Below are 16,723 nucleotides of genomic sequence, written 5' to 3'. Positions count from 1 at the left end.
TAATTTTGTTAACAGTGTCCGCATATTACATAATTATTTAAAAATATTCATGGTCAATTGTGTAACCTGGGTTAGAGCAAAAGACTAATTTTATTCTCAAATTTCATATGTTATTCATGACATTTTTTCCCTTCCACTCCTCCCGAACATTAATATTACTTTTCTTTGGGTGCCAATTATAGGATCACTCATTTATCCTGCGTTTATTTGCATCCCACAACTTTTCCCATGTTTTTCGACAGTGACTTCTGAACCTCCCTTGAGTCTGGCATACTCCCTGGTGATGGCCTTCCGCCAGGCGTTGAACAGTGCCAGGCAGGACGCAGGTGCCACTGGCTGGTTCCAGATAGGTGAGCAAACTCGCAGCCAATCGTGTACAAGGAAGATATTATGTAAAAATACGATAAACCCAACAAGATACACAGTTTTATATATATATATATATATATATATATATATATATATATATATATATATATATATATATATATATATATATATATATATATATATATATATATATATATATATATATATATATATATATATGTCGTGCCGAATAGGCAGAATTTGAGATCTTGGCTTAAATAGCAACGGTCATCTTGCCATATAGGACAAGCGAAAATTTGTGTATGCAATAATTTCTCCAAAATCACTCTGAGCCTAACGAAAAAAATATATTTCACTGTATTTGTTAAGTATTAAATTATTGTAAACAAATCTAAAATATATTTAGTTGGGTTAGGCTAAAATAATCTGCTCTTGTTATAATAAGGTTAGGTAAGTTTTCTAACATTCTTTTGGTGCAAAACTATAAATTTTTACATTAACATTAATGAAAAAAATATATCTTTAAACGTATAAGAGAAAATTTTAGAAAGGACTTAATTTTAAATGAGTTCTTGCTAATTGACCAGTTTTACATATTCGGCACGACATATATATATATATATATATATATATATATATATATATATATATATATATATATATATATATATATATATATATATATATATATATATATATATAATCTAAGGTGATACACACGTAACAACATGTACCGTATATGCCACCTTTATATCAACAATGTATCTCTTAAATCTTCTGTGCCATATTATGTAATAAAATATTCCTATTGGTAAAAAAAATAGTTTAAAAGATGGGGTGGTAGGGGAAGTGGAATATTCAAATGGCTTCAGGAAGAAATCCAAATATTCTTCCTTGAAGCCTTTTTATCCACTTCTCCGAGTCTATGGGTCCCACAATTTACACCAGAGGTGGACCCCATCATTATTAAAAATATATATATATATATATATATATATATATATATATATATATATATATATATATATATATATATATATATATATAAATATATATATAATCGAGAGCGAGCGATAAAAAAATGAAAATAACCACAGGGGGAGTTGAATGATAGCTCTAGGCATTTTATGTTGCAATCAACACATCATCAAGAGCTCGCAATATTGCAGAACAAGATACATAAGGGATGAAAATCCCTTCGCACTCTCGTGCATCCTCAGCAGCTATTATACTGAATTCTTAAATACCCTTTACGACAGTACCATCAATTACAATAAGAGATTTTTCTGTGTTCTCATAATATTTTCGCGACTCTTACAGATGCCCCATTGACTGTTGAGAAACTGGAGGGACTGTGCCTGGTGGACCCCAGTCGACTCACCCTTCAGTAACAAGACTGACGAATCCCAGAGACCAGAGTGCAACACTGTGTTACAACCTTCAACACTTTACATATCTCACTCATAAGTCTTAAACACGTAATACATCGAGGCCTGTGAAGATGATCTGGTCGCTGGATTTAATTCCTAAATTACCCACAAGGGTTTAGTGCCTCTCTAAAATAATAATAATAATAATCCTTGATTGCAAATATTTAAATTAATAGTTTACTTATGATTTTGATTTGATTATGATAATTAAAAAATATTTAAGGTTGCCAACAGAAATATAATCAGAATGTAATCACTAGTAATTAAATAATTAATATAATACTAATAAAAGTAATATGATTATATATATATATATATATATATATATATATATATATATATATATATATATATATATATATATATATATATATATATATATATATATAGTTTAAAAGATAGGGTGGTAGGGGAAGTGGAATATTCAAACGGCTTCAGGAAAGAAATCCAAATACCATTCCTCCTTGAAGCCTTTTTATCCACTTCTCCGAGGCCTATGGGTCCCTACAATTTACACCAGAGGTGGACTCCATCCCCTCTATATATATATATATATATATATATATATATATATATATATATATATATATATATATATATATATATATATATATATATATATATATATATATATATATATATATATATATACATATATATATATATATATATATATCTTAGAAATATATAAATATATGTATTCTGAGAGGGTAATCTGAGAGAGATGTCAGCACACTGGGTCCTTGACTTGAGAGAGTTATGGGAGAGATAGGTTACGTGGAGTGTCTCTCCACCATCCTTGTGTCGATTTATGTGTATTTTGTGCATGGTATTGATTTGGCTGAGATTTGGAAATACAGTTTAAAGTCTGTTTTTTTTTTTTGGGGGGGGGGAAACTTTGAATTTCCAAGTTTATTAAAATATATTTGATTCCAGTATGATAAAAAACTTGGGGCATTTGTTTGAAGTATTTAACTATGATTACATTGATTATTAAATGGGAAGAATAAAGATATTTCTCAAACTGAATGGAAATGTGTTTTTCGTTTTTTTTTTATTTTTTTTTTTTTTATATTTTTATTAGAAACCTTATAAAAGTACAACTGATGCTTTATCTGTCAACAAATGTAATAAACTTTCCATGGCCATATAATACCACATACAGATATAATTATACATCATATAACAAAAATTATCTAATGAAAACACCAACAGTAACAAAAGTAAGGAGAGAATTGATACATACTTCCGTACTAACGACAACAAAAGTAAAACAAGGTATTCTGTACTATGACTAAACGTCATAAGATACAAACTCAAAAGGGCACAGTATGTTACATACCGTAGCTCTGCAAACTAGAACCCCCCTTCCCTAGACCGAACCCCCCCTTCCCCTATACAGAACCCCCTATCTGAAAAGTACAATATAAAAACAGACCCACAAGAGTGCACAATAAACTAAGTTAACCACTAACACATCTATAATGCATATCCAAAAGTATGAATCTTATGACACGTAAGAATATGAAGCATAAAACACAATGATACATCTGTTCCCTAAACTTGTAAAGGTAAAGGATATAACTGCCTCACGGCTTACAAAACAAACTGCAAGTGCAATAAGTATATTATGTCAATATGGAACAGTTTGATTTCTAACATTGGTTAGAAAGTATTTCTTATAGTCAAATTACATTAACAAGATCCGTCCACGTCATAATCACACGATAAACGGTGCTGTACAATATAATGGTAATACACCTACACACAAAGTATTGACGATGGTTTTATACTCAGACAACACATTATACATTATTAAAGAACTTGTCTAACTTGGTGTATATACAAATGGCAAGCACACATGGGTAAGTATATAGACTGCATAATAACGTGTTAAAACCCAACACACACAATAACACACACGCTCAAGCACACTCATACACGTCAACATAGACATAGGTATTAATGGATCGACGACGAAAACATCCAATTACATGCAATATCATATTACATGTAATAGGAAAACACGTCTATACAAATACCAATGACTGGCATACAAGAATAAAAAGGCCATCACGTTGGAGACATATATACAACATTAGAGACATACATCCAATTAAACGCAGCTGACCAGCCCGTAAGATTACCCACTGAACAAACACAAATTATCTCAAATCCTTTAACTCTAACGCTCTGTATGCAGACGGAAATCTGCCTCCCATCTCCTCATATACTAACTGATTTCGACGCTTAGTTCTAAGAATTGTTCCCGCTAAAAACCCTGGATTCTGTTATTACCTTCAACATGTCGCATAGCCCATGACACATATATATAATCGGCTACGACATACGACACTGCACGTTGTACACAATTGTCGACCCCACCCACATCAAAACTCAACGCCCTAATTACAGACAAACCTCCCCTACCGTTCGTAAAACCCTGCTTAACCACGCACGTACTATACCTAAATTTTCACAGAAATACACAACGTGAAACGCTGATTCGTCCTCCCGCACACTGAACAACCCTCCGGTCCTCCTCTACACGCCGATTAGACAACACCACCTTGGACGGCAGAATCCCGTGCAAAAATTTAAAAACCACTTCTCGTACTCGAGGAAGGAGATGTAACTGATGAACTCGCGTCCATATATCACACCACGCGTACATGGGGAACATTCCCTTGAATCTCACCTCAACTTTCACCATACCCACTCTTTCCAAAGTACTCAATTTAACGCTCCGCACGTCTCGCATGCACAGTAACACACGTAGCATCGTATCGCATTTGATTACATCTGCCCGTCTCCACCACCTGCGCAGGTCACGATACATTTCTGTTAAAACCACCATGCCTGCCACCCAGTCGGAGAAAACGACGTTTCACGTAACAAGCAATTACCTCGGTCTTTTAAAGGAACAAGACCTAACCCTCCTTGACGCATTGGTGTCTCTACCACCGCTCTTGTGAGCCAGTCGCACCCTGAACCCCACAGAAATCTATAAACTCTATTTAAAAGATGTGTGATATCCCCCTTTATTAGTGGATACAGCGCAGCAACGTGCCAAACTTACTATAAAGAAGAACATTAATTACTATCGCTCGCTGGTGTAGGGTTAAATGTCGTGGCCTTAGACTATTTAAACGCCTCAAAACATTATTTACCACCCTCCCCGAATTACATGCCCTCGTCTCATCAACCTCTCTCATATACTGTATACCACATATAGTAACACAGTCAACCACCGTCCACGTCTCTACACCTACCTCCTCTCTCGCCCAATCTCCCAACTTCATAATCTTTGATTTTTTCTTTGTTAACTCGCATTCCTGTTGCTCTACCAAATATATCTACAAATCTTCCTACACAACTCAACTGCTCCTCGTACGTACTAGGACAGTTGTATCATCTACATAACCTACTATGGCAGGTCGATCGCTACTGAACCCCACGACGGATCTACACCCCGCCCACAAACTGTCCAATAAAAAGGGTCCTGCATGCAAGCAAAGAGCATTTGAGACATAGGGCATCCCTGTCGAATGCCTCTATGCAATTTGACTAAGTCTCCTAACTTCCCATTAATTTGTACTCTAAACCCAGCACCATTATACAAAGAGCGAGCCCACGTGATGATCTCATTACCAAACCCCTGCCATCTCATAAACTTCCACAGCACATCCCTTTCTACACTATCAAAAGCAGCTTGCCAGTCTAAAGCCAAAACACCACCCCCGCCCCTCGTTCCGCATTCCTCGACAAACTCTCTGATATGCCCATGACCATCATACATTGTCCTACCTGGCACACCTAACTGACCCTTATGTATTACCTTGTCAAACACTTTCTTAATCCTATTCATTAAAATTTTTCATATAATTTATAATCACTACACATTAGTGATATAGGTCGATAATCCTTGAGTGATACGGGCATGTCACATTTTTTAACTAACACCAAAACCGCCGTACTCTGAGACATACCTAAACGACCCCCTCCTTCATCGCATTGAGTAAACGTACCATAAAAGTCCGTATGACCTCCCAATGTTGAATATAAAATTCACAGGGAATGCCATCAATACCTGGCGCCTTACCCTTGCACATTCCCTGCAAAGCCTCCCACACCTCAGCTTCAGTTATAGGCCCACCCATGAGAAAGCGATCATCATCATTCAACGCACATCGTACATTCTGCCCCAATTCCCGTATTGCATCCACGCTTACTTTCTTTATTTAGCATTTTGATATTAAACCATTCATCAACGAAATAGCTTATTCCTTCAGTTGTTGTTACAACCTGACCTCACTATACCCTTCAACGCCATCCTGAACCACTAAACTCACAATTTCGGTCGCCTTCCTCCTTTGTGTCTGACTACGTAAGACACAAGCGGACGGCTTATCACCCCACACAGCCTCCTCAGCTCCACTCGAAATACGCGCCCCATCAAAACCGTATTTTTCAACGTCTGAATGTGATCTTTTAGATTGTCAATCTCGTCCACAGGGTAAATTCCAGATACCTCCTTGCGCATAACAGTGCTGTAAAGAACCCTCCAAGTACCTCAAAAATCCAAACTCCAATCGAGAGGCCTCCTTACCCCGACGTACATAAAAATCCTTAATGCGAGGCTTCATAACCTCGTCCCATTGTCGCACTAAATCACTACCTTCCAAGGAGTCTACTCCCATAGACGTCCATAAGTGCGTGAAGAGTGTCTTATCTTCATCACTTTGAAGTAAACGAGTATTTAACTTCCAATATCCTTTAAAACGAGTCGGGAGACCTCGCCAGTCAAGCTCCACGAGAACACCGCGATGATCGGAGAAATACACATCTAACACACGCACTTTGGTTACAACTACGCGCCGAGACACATATACCCTGTCTAAGCGCGCAGCATAGTCCTTACGCACGAAAGTGTGCTCAATCCCTAAGTCACTGCTTCCACTTACATCAACCAACCCCAGCCCAGACAACAAATCACCCAAAATAATCGAACAAAAACCCGCTCCCCTCGGTTCTACGTCTTTACGGCGCACCACACAGTTCCAGTCGCCACCAACTACTGTTATATCAGGCAGAGATCTCAAATAGTACACAAGAACGTCGTTAACAAAAGTATTTTAATATTAACATCATGTTCAGCTGGCCCATATACTCCTACAAAACCCACCCGTTGAGTACCCCACTCACCTATGACGCGTACCACGCGACCCCCTTCCCTTCCCAATGTTTCATCACGAACGGGCTGGTCGCTTTTACAGTTTTACATATTCGGCATGATTATATATATATATATATATATATATAATATAAAATCGAGAGCGAGCGATAAAAAAAAGGAAAATAACCACAGGGGGAGTTGAATGATAGCTCTAGGCATTTTATGTTGCAATCAACACATCATCAAGAGCTCGCAATATTGCAGAACAAGATACATAAGGGATGAAAATCCCTTCGCACTCTCGTGCATCCTCAGGAGCTATTATACTGAATTCTTAAATACCCTTTACGACAATACCATCAATTACAATAAGAGATTTTTCTGTGTTCTCATAATATTTTCGCGACTCTTACAGATGCCCCATTGACTGTTGAGAAACTGGAGGGACTGTGCCTGGTGGACCCCAGTCGACTCACCCTTCAGTAACAAGACTGACGAATCCCAGAGACCAGAGTGCAACACTGTGTTACAACCTTCAACACTTTACATATCTCACTCATAAGTCTTAAACACGTAATACATCGAGGCCTGTGAAGATGATCTGGTCGCTGGATTTAATTCCTGAATTATCCACAAGGGTTTAGCGCCTCTCTAAAATAATAATAATAATAATCCTTGATTGCAAATATTTAAATTAATAGTTTACTTATGATTTTGATTTGATTATGATAATTAAAAAATATTTAAGGTTGCCAACAGAAATATAATCAGAATGTAATCACTAGTAAATAATTAATATAATACTAATAAGAGTAATATGATTATATATATATATATATATATATATATATATATATATATATATATATATATATATATATATATATATATATATATATATATATATATATATATATATATCTTAGAAATATATAAATATATGTATTTTGAGAGGGTAATCTGAGGGAGATGTCAGCACACTGGGTCCTTGACTTAGAGTTATGGGAGAGATAGGTTACGTGGAGTGTCTCTCCACCATCCTTCTGTCGATTTATGTGTATTTTGGGCATGGTATTGATTTGGCTGAGATTTGGAAATACAGTTTAAAGTCTGTTTTTTTTTGGGGGGGAAAAAAAAACTTTGAATTTCCAAGTTAATTAAAATATATTTGATTCCAGTATGATAAAAAAAAATTGGGGCATTTATTTGAAGTATTTAACTATGATTACATTGATTATTAAATGGGAAGAATAAAGATAATTCTCAAACTGAATGGAAATGTGTTTTTCGTTTTTTTTTATTTTTAATCCTTAAGAATTGTCTTTGTCTTAAACTCAAGACAACTGTTGTACTGTGTAGTAATATACATATGCTTCAAAATAGCACATTAAAAATTATTTAAAAGCTTGAGTAAGCTTAATTTTCCTAGACTGAAGTGAGTGTAAAACAAACATAAATATATATATATATATATATATATATATATATATATATATATATATATATATATATATATATATATATATATATATATATATATATATATGTCGTGCCGAATATGTAAAACTGGTCAATTAGCAAGAACTCATTTAAAATTAAGTCCTTTCTAAAATTTTCTCTTATACGTTTAAGGATATATTTTTTTCATTAATGTTGATGTAAAAAATTATAATTTTGCGCCAAAAGGAACTTAGAAAACTTACCTAACCTTATTATAACAAGAGCAAAATTTTTTAGCCTAACTCAGCTAAATATATTTTAGATTTGTTTACAATAATTTAATACTAAACAAACACAGTGAAATATATTTTTTTCGTTAGGTTCAGAATGATTTTGGCGAAATTATTGCATACACAAATTTTCACTTGTCCTATATGGCAAGATGAGCGTTGCTATTTAAGCCAAGATCGCAAGTTCTGCCTATTCGGCACGACATATATATATATATATATATATATATATATATATATATATATATATATATATATATATATATATATATATATATATATATATATATATATATATATATATATATATGCAAAACAACCAATATGAAAAAATAGTGAAATTCCAACCGCTTTCGTGCCTTCTCACATCATCAAAGTTCCTTGATAATGTGAGAAGTCACGAAAGTTCTTGGAATTTCACTATTCTTTCAAAGTGGTTGTTTTGCATATTTTAAAATCACCTGTTTACTGTGATCTTATTGCATATATATATATATATATATATATATATATATATATATATATATATATATATATATATATATATATATATATATATATATATATATATATCCTCATATCCGACATAGACAAGGATGTCAGCCACAGCACCGTGTCTTCCTTTGCAGATGACACCCGAATCTGCATGACAGTGTCTTCCATTGCAGACACTGCAAGGCTCCAGGCGGACATCAACCAAATCTTTCAGTGGGCTGCAGAAAACAATATGAAGTTCAACGATGAGAAATTTCAATTACTCAGATATGGTAAACATGAGGAAATTAAATCTTCATCAGAGTACAAAACAAATTCTGGTCACAAAATAGAGCGAAACACCAACGTCAAAGACCTGGGAGTGATTATGTCGGAGGATCTCACCTTCAAGGACCATAACATTGTATCAATCGCATCTGCTAGAAAAATGACAGGATGGATAATGAGAACCTTCAAAACTAGGGAGGCCAAGCCCATGATGACACTCTTCAGGTCACTTGTTCTATCTAGGCTGGAATATTGCTGCACTCTAACAGCACCTTTCAAGGCAGGTGAAATTGCCGACCTAGAAAATGTACAGAGAACTTTCACGGCGCGCATAACGGAGATAAAACACCTCAATTACTGGGAGCGCTTGAGGTTTCTAAACCTGTATTCCCTGGAACGCAGGAGGGAGAGATACATGATTATATACACCTGGAAAATCCTAGAGGGACTAGTACCGAACTTGCACACGAAAATCACTCACTACGAAAGCAAAAGACTTGGCAGACGATGCACCATCCCCCCAATGAAAAGCAGGGGTGTCACTAGCACGTTAAGAGACCATACAGTAAGTGTCAGGGGCCCGAGACTGTTCAACTGCCTCCCAGCACACATAAGGGGGATTACCAACAGACCCCTGGCAGTCTTCAAGCTGGCACTGGACAAGCACCTAAAGTCAGTTCCTGATCAGCCGGGCTGTGGCTCGTACGTTGGTTTGCGTGCAGCCAGCAGCAACAGCCTGGTTGATCAGGCGCTGATCCACCAGGAGGCCTGGCCACAGACCGGGCCGCGGGGGCGTTGACCCCCGAAACTCTCTCCAGGTATATAAATATATATATAAATATATATATAAATATATATATAAATATATATATAAATATATATAAATATATATAAATATATATAAATATATATATGCAAAACAGCCACTCTGAAAGAATAGAGAAATTCCAAGCGCTTTCGTGACTACTCACATTATCAAGGAACTATGAAAGTAAAGCATCCAAGGAAGCTATATAAGGGGTCTGGCCAGCACCTCACTATCAGATCCCACAACGGTTAAACACCTGACGCGCGCCGACCCAACTTGGATAGGTCCTTTGCACAACTCACCCACAAACTATTCTACCCAAGAAAATTTAAAAATTATTTGACCAGTGTATTATTAAATTCTTCCCAAATTCTATTAATTATAAATGAATCTAATTTATATAAACCAAAGGAAATATTCATATTATTGTCAAAACTGCTTTTTATGAAACAAGATTCAATTATATTCCTGTCGACCATGGACTTGCTTGATACTACTTTCTCAACTTTTTGAAAATAAATTGGATGGTTAAAATCTCTTACATGAATAAATAGAGCATTGGAATCTTGTCCAGTTCTAATGCTATATTTATGTTGTTTTAATCTTAGTTCGAGATTTTATATATATATATATATATATATATATATATATATATATATATATATATATATATATATATATATATATATATATATATATATATATATATATATATATATATATATATATATATATATGCAAAACAACCACTCTGAAAGAATAGAGAAATTCCAAGCGCTTTCGTGACTACTCACATTATCATTATCATAGTTCCTTGATAATGTGAGTAGTCACGAAAGCGCTTGGAAATTCTCTATTCTTTCAGAGTGGTTGTTTTGCATATTCTGAAATCACCTGTTTACTGTGATCTTATTGCATATATATATATATATATATATATATATATATATATATATATATATATATATATATATATATATATATATATATATATATATATATATATATATATTTATTTATATTTATGTATGTATATGTATATATGTCGTGCCGAATATGTAAAACTGGTCAATTAGCAAGAACTCATTTAAAATTAAGTCCTTTCTGAAATTTTCTCTTATACGTTTGAAGATATATTTTTTTCATAAATGTTAATGTAAAAATTTTTAATTTTGCACCAAAAGAATCTTAGAAAACTTACCTAACCTTATTATAACAAGAGCAATTTATTTTAGCCTAACCCAACTAAATATATTTTAAATACGTTTACAATAATTTAGTACTAAACAAACACAATCAAATATATTTTTTTCGTTAGGTTCAGAATAATTTTGGCGAAATTATTGCATACACAAATTTTCACTTGTCCTATATGGCAAGATGAACGTTGCTATTTAAGCCAAGATCGCAAGTTCTGCCTATTCGGCACGACATATACATATATATATAAATATATATATATATATATATATATATATATATATATATATATATATATATATATATATATATATATATATATATATATATATTATACAGATTAGTTCCATGATGATACATCAGTGTTGAGGTTACGTTACCTTAAACACTAGACAGGTTATTTGAGTACAAACAGTGAAATTAATTTAGCCAACAAACTTGCAGAATATACCATAGCAAATTAAACCTCAGTCAATAAATGCTATCACAGATTGACATAAAATATTTACCGACACTTGGGAATAAGGTTATATGTTATGGCTGGTGTCTGGCCGCTGTCTCTCGCCAGTTATAACGGTACTAACAGAAATTTCAAGCTGCAAGTACCCCCATTTCGTGTGTCCAGTTCGTTAATTTTACTGGACAATTTGGGTCTTGCCGAATAAGACAAGCGAAAATTTGTGTATGCAATAATTTCGCAAAAATCATTCTGAGCCTTAGGAAAAAAATATATTTCATTGGACTTAATTTTAAATGAGTTCTGTTCTTGCTAATTGACCAATTTTACCTATTCGGCACGATATATATATACTATATATATATATTTTTTTTTTCAACAAGTCGGTCGTCCCTAGATGCTGTTTTCTTAAGTTAACTTTTTTTCCTTGGGCGAAACGTTGCCTTACTGAGCGAAAGGTTGCCTTACCTATCCTATGGGTACCCTACTGTTTGACATCTAACGTAAGGCACAAATTTACCTTCCGAAGTGCGGCCTCCAGGCCTACTCTAGCACGAGCCTTAAAACCTAAATCCTGTACTAATTCTGACACATCAACCTTGATCCCCTCCCATTTCTCCCCCCCCACCCCTTTCCCTTGCTCTGTATCGCCCCTACTGCTTTAGCGCTTCTCCGTGAATATAAATGATACCGGCTACTGTTTATTTCACGTGTTGTTTCTGGATCATAAATTCACTATTGGATAATTCCGAACTCAGGTTTTATAATTGGCATTGTTATTTGCTCTGTACAAACGCCTCTGCGGTCATTATTTATGGTAATAAAGGCAATGAGCATCATTATAGATTACGGATATATTATTGTATATTGTATATCATTATGCTGTATAGATTTAACAGATTTAAGATTTGTTTATTGCCACTAGGATATACACCAGAGGTATGCAGGTGTATCTAATAAACAAGTGCAACACTTGGGTGTGTTTATTCTGGAAACGTTTCGCCAGCCAGTGGCTGGAGGGACTGTTTACCCAACACTCCTCGTCTTCCACCGTTTCTCTCCATTGGACTCCCCTCAAAGAAGGTTCCTTGACGTTGGTGAGGGGCTCTTAATCTAGGGAATTGGATCTGTGTTCCAGTTCCCTGAATTAAACCTGAATCCCTTCCACATCCCCCCCCCACAGGAGCTGCATAATCCTACGGGTTTAGCGCTCCTCCTTTGATTATAATAATAATAATCTGCATTGGACTGAAGAAGTCACTGGCTGACGAAACGTCTCCAGAATACAGATACACCCAGGTGTTGCACAAGTGTCTTATTTATCAACTTGTCGGCCTTCTAAACTATTTAACTCAAACGGGTATAACAGTAATAATCTTTATTTCCATAAGTACATGATATAACTTATACAGACCATAGCTGACACCAATGACATGCTACTATAAAGAAAGCTACTTGTTATAGCAGACCATTTCGGGCAAATCGGGTTAATCTTGTGCCCCAGGATGTCACTAAAGTTAGCCTGATATAATTTAAGTTAATCCAGCCTAACTTATCGATCTAAGTTTAATCTTCATTTTCTGGGAAGAGTTTTAAAAGTTCAGGTACTTCGTTGTGCTCAGACTGATTTTCACGGATTATTTTTATCATGGGGGAGCGCTAAACCTGTAGGGATTATGCAGCGCCTGTGGAGAGGGGGATTGAAGGTATTCAGGCTCAATTCAAGGAACTGGAGCACAGATCCAATCCCCTAGATCAGGAGCCAGCGTCAAGGAACCTCCCTTGAGGGGTATGTCTCTCAGTGTATATACACTAACAGTTTACATTATTCCCTATAACAAGGGTTAGATTATTATTATAATCATGGAGAAGCGCTAAACCCGTAAGATTATACAGCAACAAGGGTTAGAGTATCCTTGACTGGTGGTGTAGAGTCGACATACAGCCTTAATGACTCTCGTGCAGTCGACAGACTTTAAATCCAAACTAAGTAAGCATCAGATTATTATTATTATAATCAAAAAGAAGCGCTAAACCAGTAAGCATCAGAGAAAACGAAGCAAAGTATTGTCTGGAAACGCTTCCCCTGACAATCGTTGACCCACCTCGAGGTCTCTCGCTCATTATCTTTCTCAAAGTCTGAATTAGGCTGCGAGTTCACCTAAATCCCTTTTTTAAGCGATTTAGATGCTCTTGCCTAAAAGTCTACATCAATCTGGCACCGGTTCTAATAACCTCTCGTAGCGGAAAGAAGAGAAAACGAAGCATAAGTTGAGGGTGTCAGGTCGACGGTGGTCACTCAGGTAGTGTCTGTGTGGACACAACTCCTGCAACTACCAGCCACACAAGGTAACTTTTTCAACTATCAAAATTTTGCTGCCCGGTCCCTTGGACCCATTATGTACCTCTGTCATCTTTTGACTACTGGTCACACCATGGGTATGGGGTACATAATATAGATAGCGACACAAAGTACTGCTGTCTCCCATTTAATAAGAGCAGTGTTGATACGATGAGAGGACACATACACTAAGAGGTGTATATCTCTGCGTATATTTCTGTGTATACACGCTGAGAGTTGACTTTAATCCCAATTTTAGGGATTGTAATAATTGTTGACGGGGGTACACAGGTGGCATGCAGTCTTAACGACCCGTTGAGTAGCCCATAGGCTTTCAGCCAATTTAACTAACCAATATAAGAACATAAGAACATAAGAACGAAGGAACACTGCAGAAGGCCTACTGGCCCATGCGAGGCAGGTCCAAGTCCCTACCGGCTTAAGCCAATGCACCCAACCTAGTCAGGTCAGGTCACATTGACTCAAGGGAGGAACACGGCAACCGACCCGTTAGCACAAGCTATCAGGTCTAACTCACACCCACCCACATCTACTCATGTATTTATCCAACCTATTTTTAAAGCTACACAACGTTCTGGCCTCTATAACGGTACTTGGGAGTTTGTTCCACTCATCCACAACTCTATTACCAAACCAGTACTTTCCTATATCCCTCCTGAATCTGAATTTTTCCAACTTAAAACCATTGCTGCGAGTCCTGTCTAGGCTAGATATTATCAGCACACTATTTACATCCCCTTTATTTATTCCTGTCTTCCACTTATAAACCTCAATCATATCCCCCCTAATTCTACGTCTTTCTAGAGAGTGCAGTTTCAGGGCCCTTAGTCTATCCTCATAGGGAAGGTTTCTGATACATGGGATCATCTTTGTCATCCTCCTTTGTACATTTTCCAGAGAATTTATATCCATTCTGTAATACGGTGACCAAAACTGTGCAGCATAATCTAAATGAGGCCTAACCAAGGATGTATAGAGTTGAAGAACAACCTGAGGACTCCTATTATTTATGCTTCTTGATATGAAGCCAAGGATTCTATTAGCTTTATTGCGAACACTTATGCACTGTTGTCTTGGTTTCAGATTACTGCTAACCAGAACTCCTAAATCTTTTTCGCAATCCGTAATATTAAGATCTACATTATTTAGTTTATATGTGGCATGGTTATTGTCCTGTCCAACATTTAGAACTTTGCATTTGTCTATATTAAACTGCATCTGCCACTTCTCCGACCACTGCATCAGTCTATTCAAATCTTCCTGGAGTGCTCGAATGTCCTCGTCAGAATGAATTCGACGGCCTATTTTGGTGTCATCGGCAAACTTGCCGATGTCGCTCTTTATGCCCTCATCTATGTCGTTTATGTAGATTGTGAACAGCAGGGGGCCCAACACTGACCCCTGTGGAACACCGCTCGTGACGCTTCCCCACTCTGATTTCTCCCCATTTATGCAAACTCTCTGCTGCCTATTTGTCAACCATGCCTCTATCCAGGAAAAAATTTCTCCTCCTATTCCATGTGCTTTAATTTTCCTCAATAGTCTCTGATGTGGGACCCTGTCAAAAGCCTTACTGAAGTCCATATACACAATATCATATTCGTTACCATGATCTACCTCCTCAAATACCTTAGTGAAAAAAGTTAATAAATTCGTAAGGCAGGAACGTCCCTTTGTAAAACCATGCTGAGATTCGTTGATTAATTTATGCTTTTCAAGGTGGCTACGAACTGCCTCGGCAATTATTGATTCCATAAATTTTCCCACTATGGAGGTTAGGCTTATTGGTCTATAGTTCGAAGCTAAGGACCTGTCACCTGTTTTGAAAATAGGTATCACATTTGCCATTTTCCACTTATCTGGCACCATGCCAGTTTGTAGTGATATGTTGAAAAGATTAGCCAAAGGTGTGCTAAGCTCCTCTTTACATTCCTTTAGAACCCTTGCATACAGTTCATCAGGGCCTGGGGATTTGTTAGGTTTTAATTTATCTATTTGCCTAAGGACCATGTCACTTGTGACCCTAATAGTGCACAGTTTATTATCGTCCTGTTCTACATAATTTATCATTACTGGAATATCACTGGTATCCTCCTGTGTAAAAACTGAGAGGAAGTATGTGTTAAAAATTCTACACATTTCCTTATCACTGTCAGTGAGCTGACCCGAGGAACTTTTGAGTGGGCCTATCTTGTCCCTGATCTTACTTCTGTATACCTGAAAGAATCCTTTTGGGTTAGTCTTCGATTCTCTTGCAACTTTAACCTCATAATCTCTTTTTGCTTTTCTAATTCCCTTTTTTATTTCTCTCTTTAACTGAATATATCGATTTCTTAATTGCCCCTCTCCTCTTTTGATTTGCCTATATATGCCTCTCTTTTGACCAATCAGATATTTTAATCTATTGTTCATCCATTTAGGATCATTTTTGTTTGATCTGATTTCCCTATTTGGAACATAATTTGACT

General features: G+C 36.0%; 1 protein-coding gene across 1 annotated transcript in view; it reads left to right on the top strand.

The window, feature by feature from the left end:
- LOC128702673 (xanthine dehydrogenase/oxidase) overlaps positions 1 to 2,084 on the top strand; it is a 50,912-nt gene extending 48,828 nt beyond the window's left edge. The window contains exons 30-31 of the mRNA XM_070091801.1: positions 243 to 350; positions 1,651 to 2,084. Coding sequence (XP_069947902.1) covers positions 243 to 350; positions 1,651 to 1,721 — 179 coding nt within the window. The 3' untranslated portion in view covers positions 1,722 to 2,084. The remainder of the gene's footprint in view (positions 1 to 242; positions 351 to 1,650) is intronic.
- Positions 2,085 to 16,723: the final 14,639 nt, after the last annotated feature.

The sequence above is a fragment of the Cherax quadricarinatus genome, chromosome 37, assembly GCF_038502225.1.
Source record: "Cherax quadricarinatus isolate ZL_2023a chromosome 37, ASM3850222v1, whole genome shotgun sequence".
Taxonomy (NCBI): domain Eukaryota; kingdom Metazoa; phylum Arthropoda; class Malacostraca; order Decapoda; family Parastacidae; genus Cherax; species Cherax quadricarinatus.
This window is presented reverse-complemented; position numbering and strand designations above follow the sequence as displayed.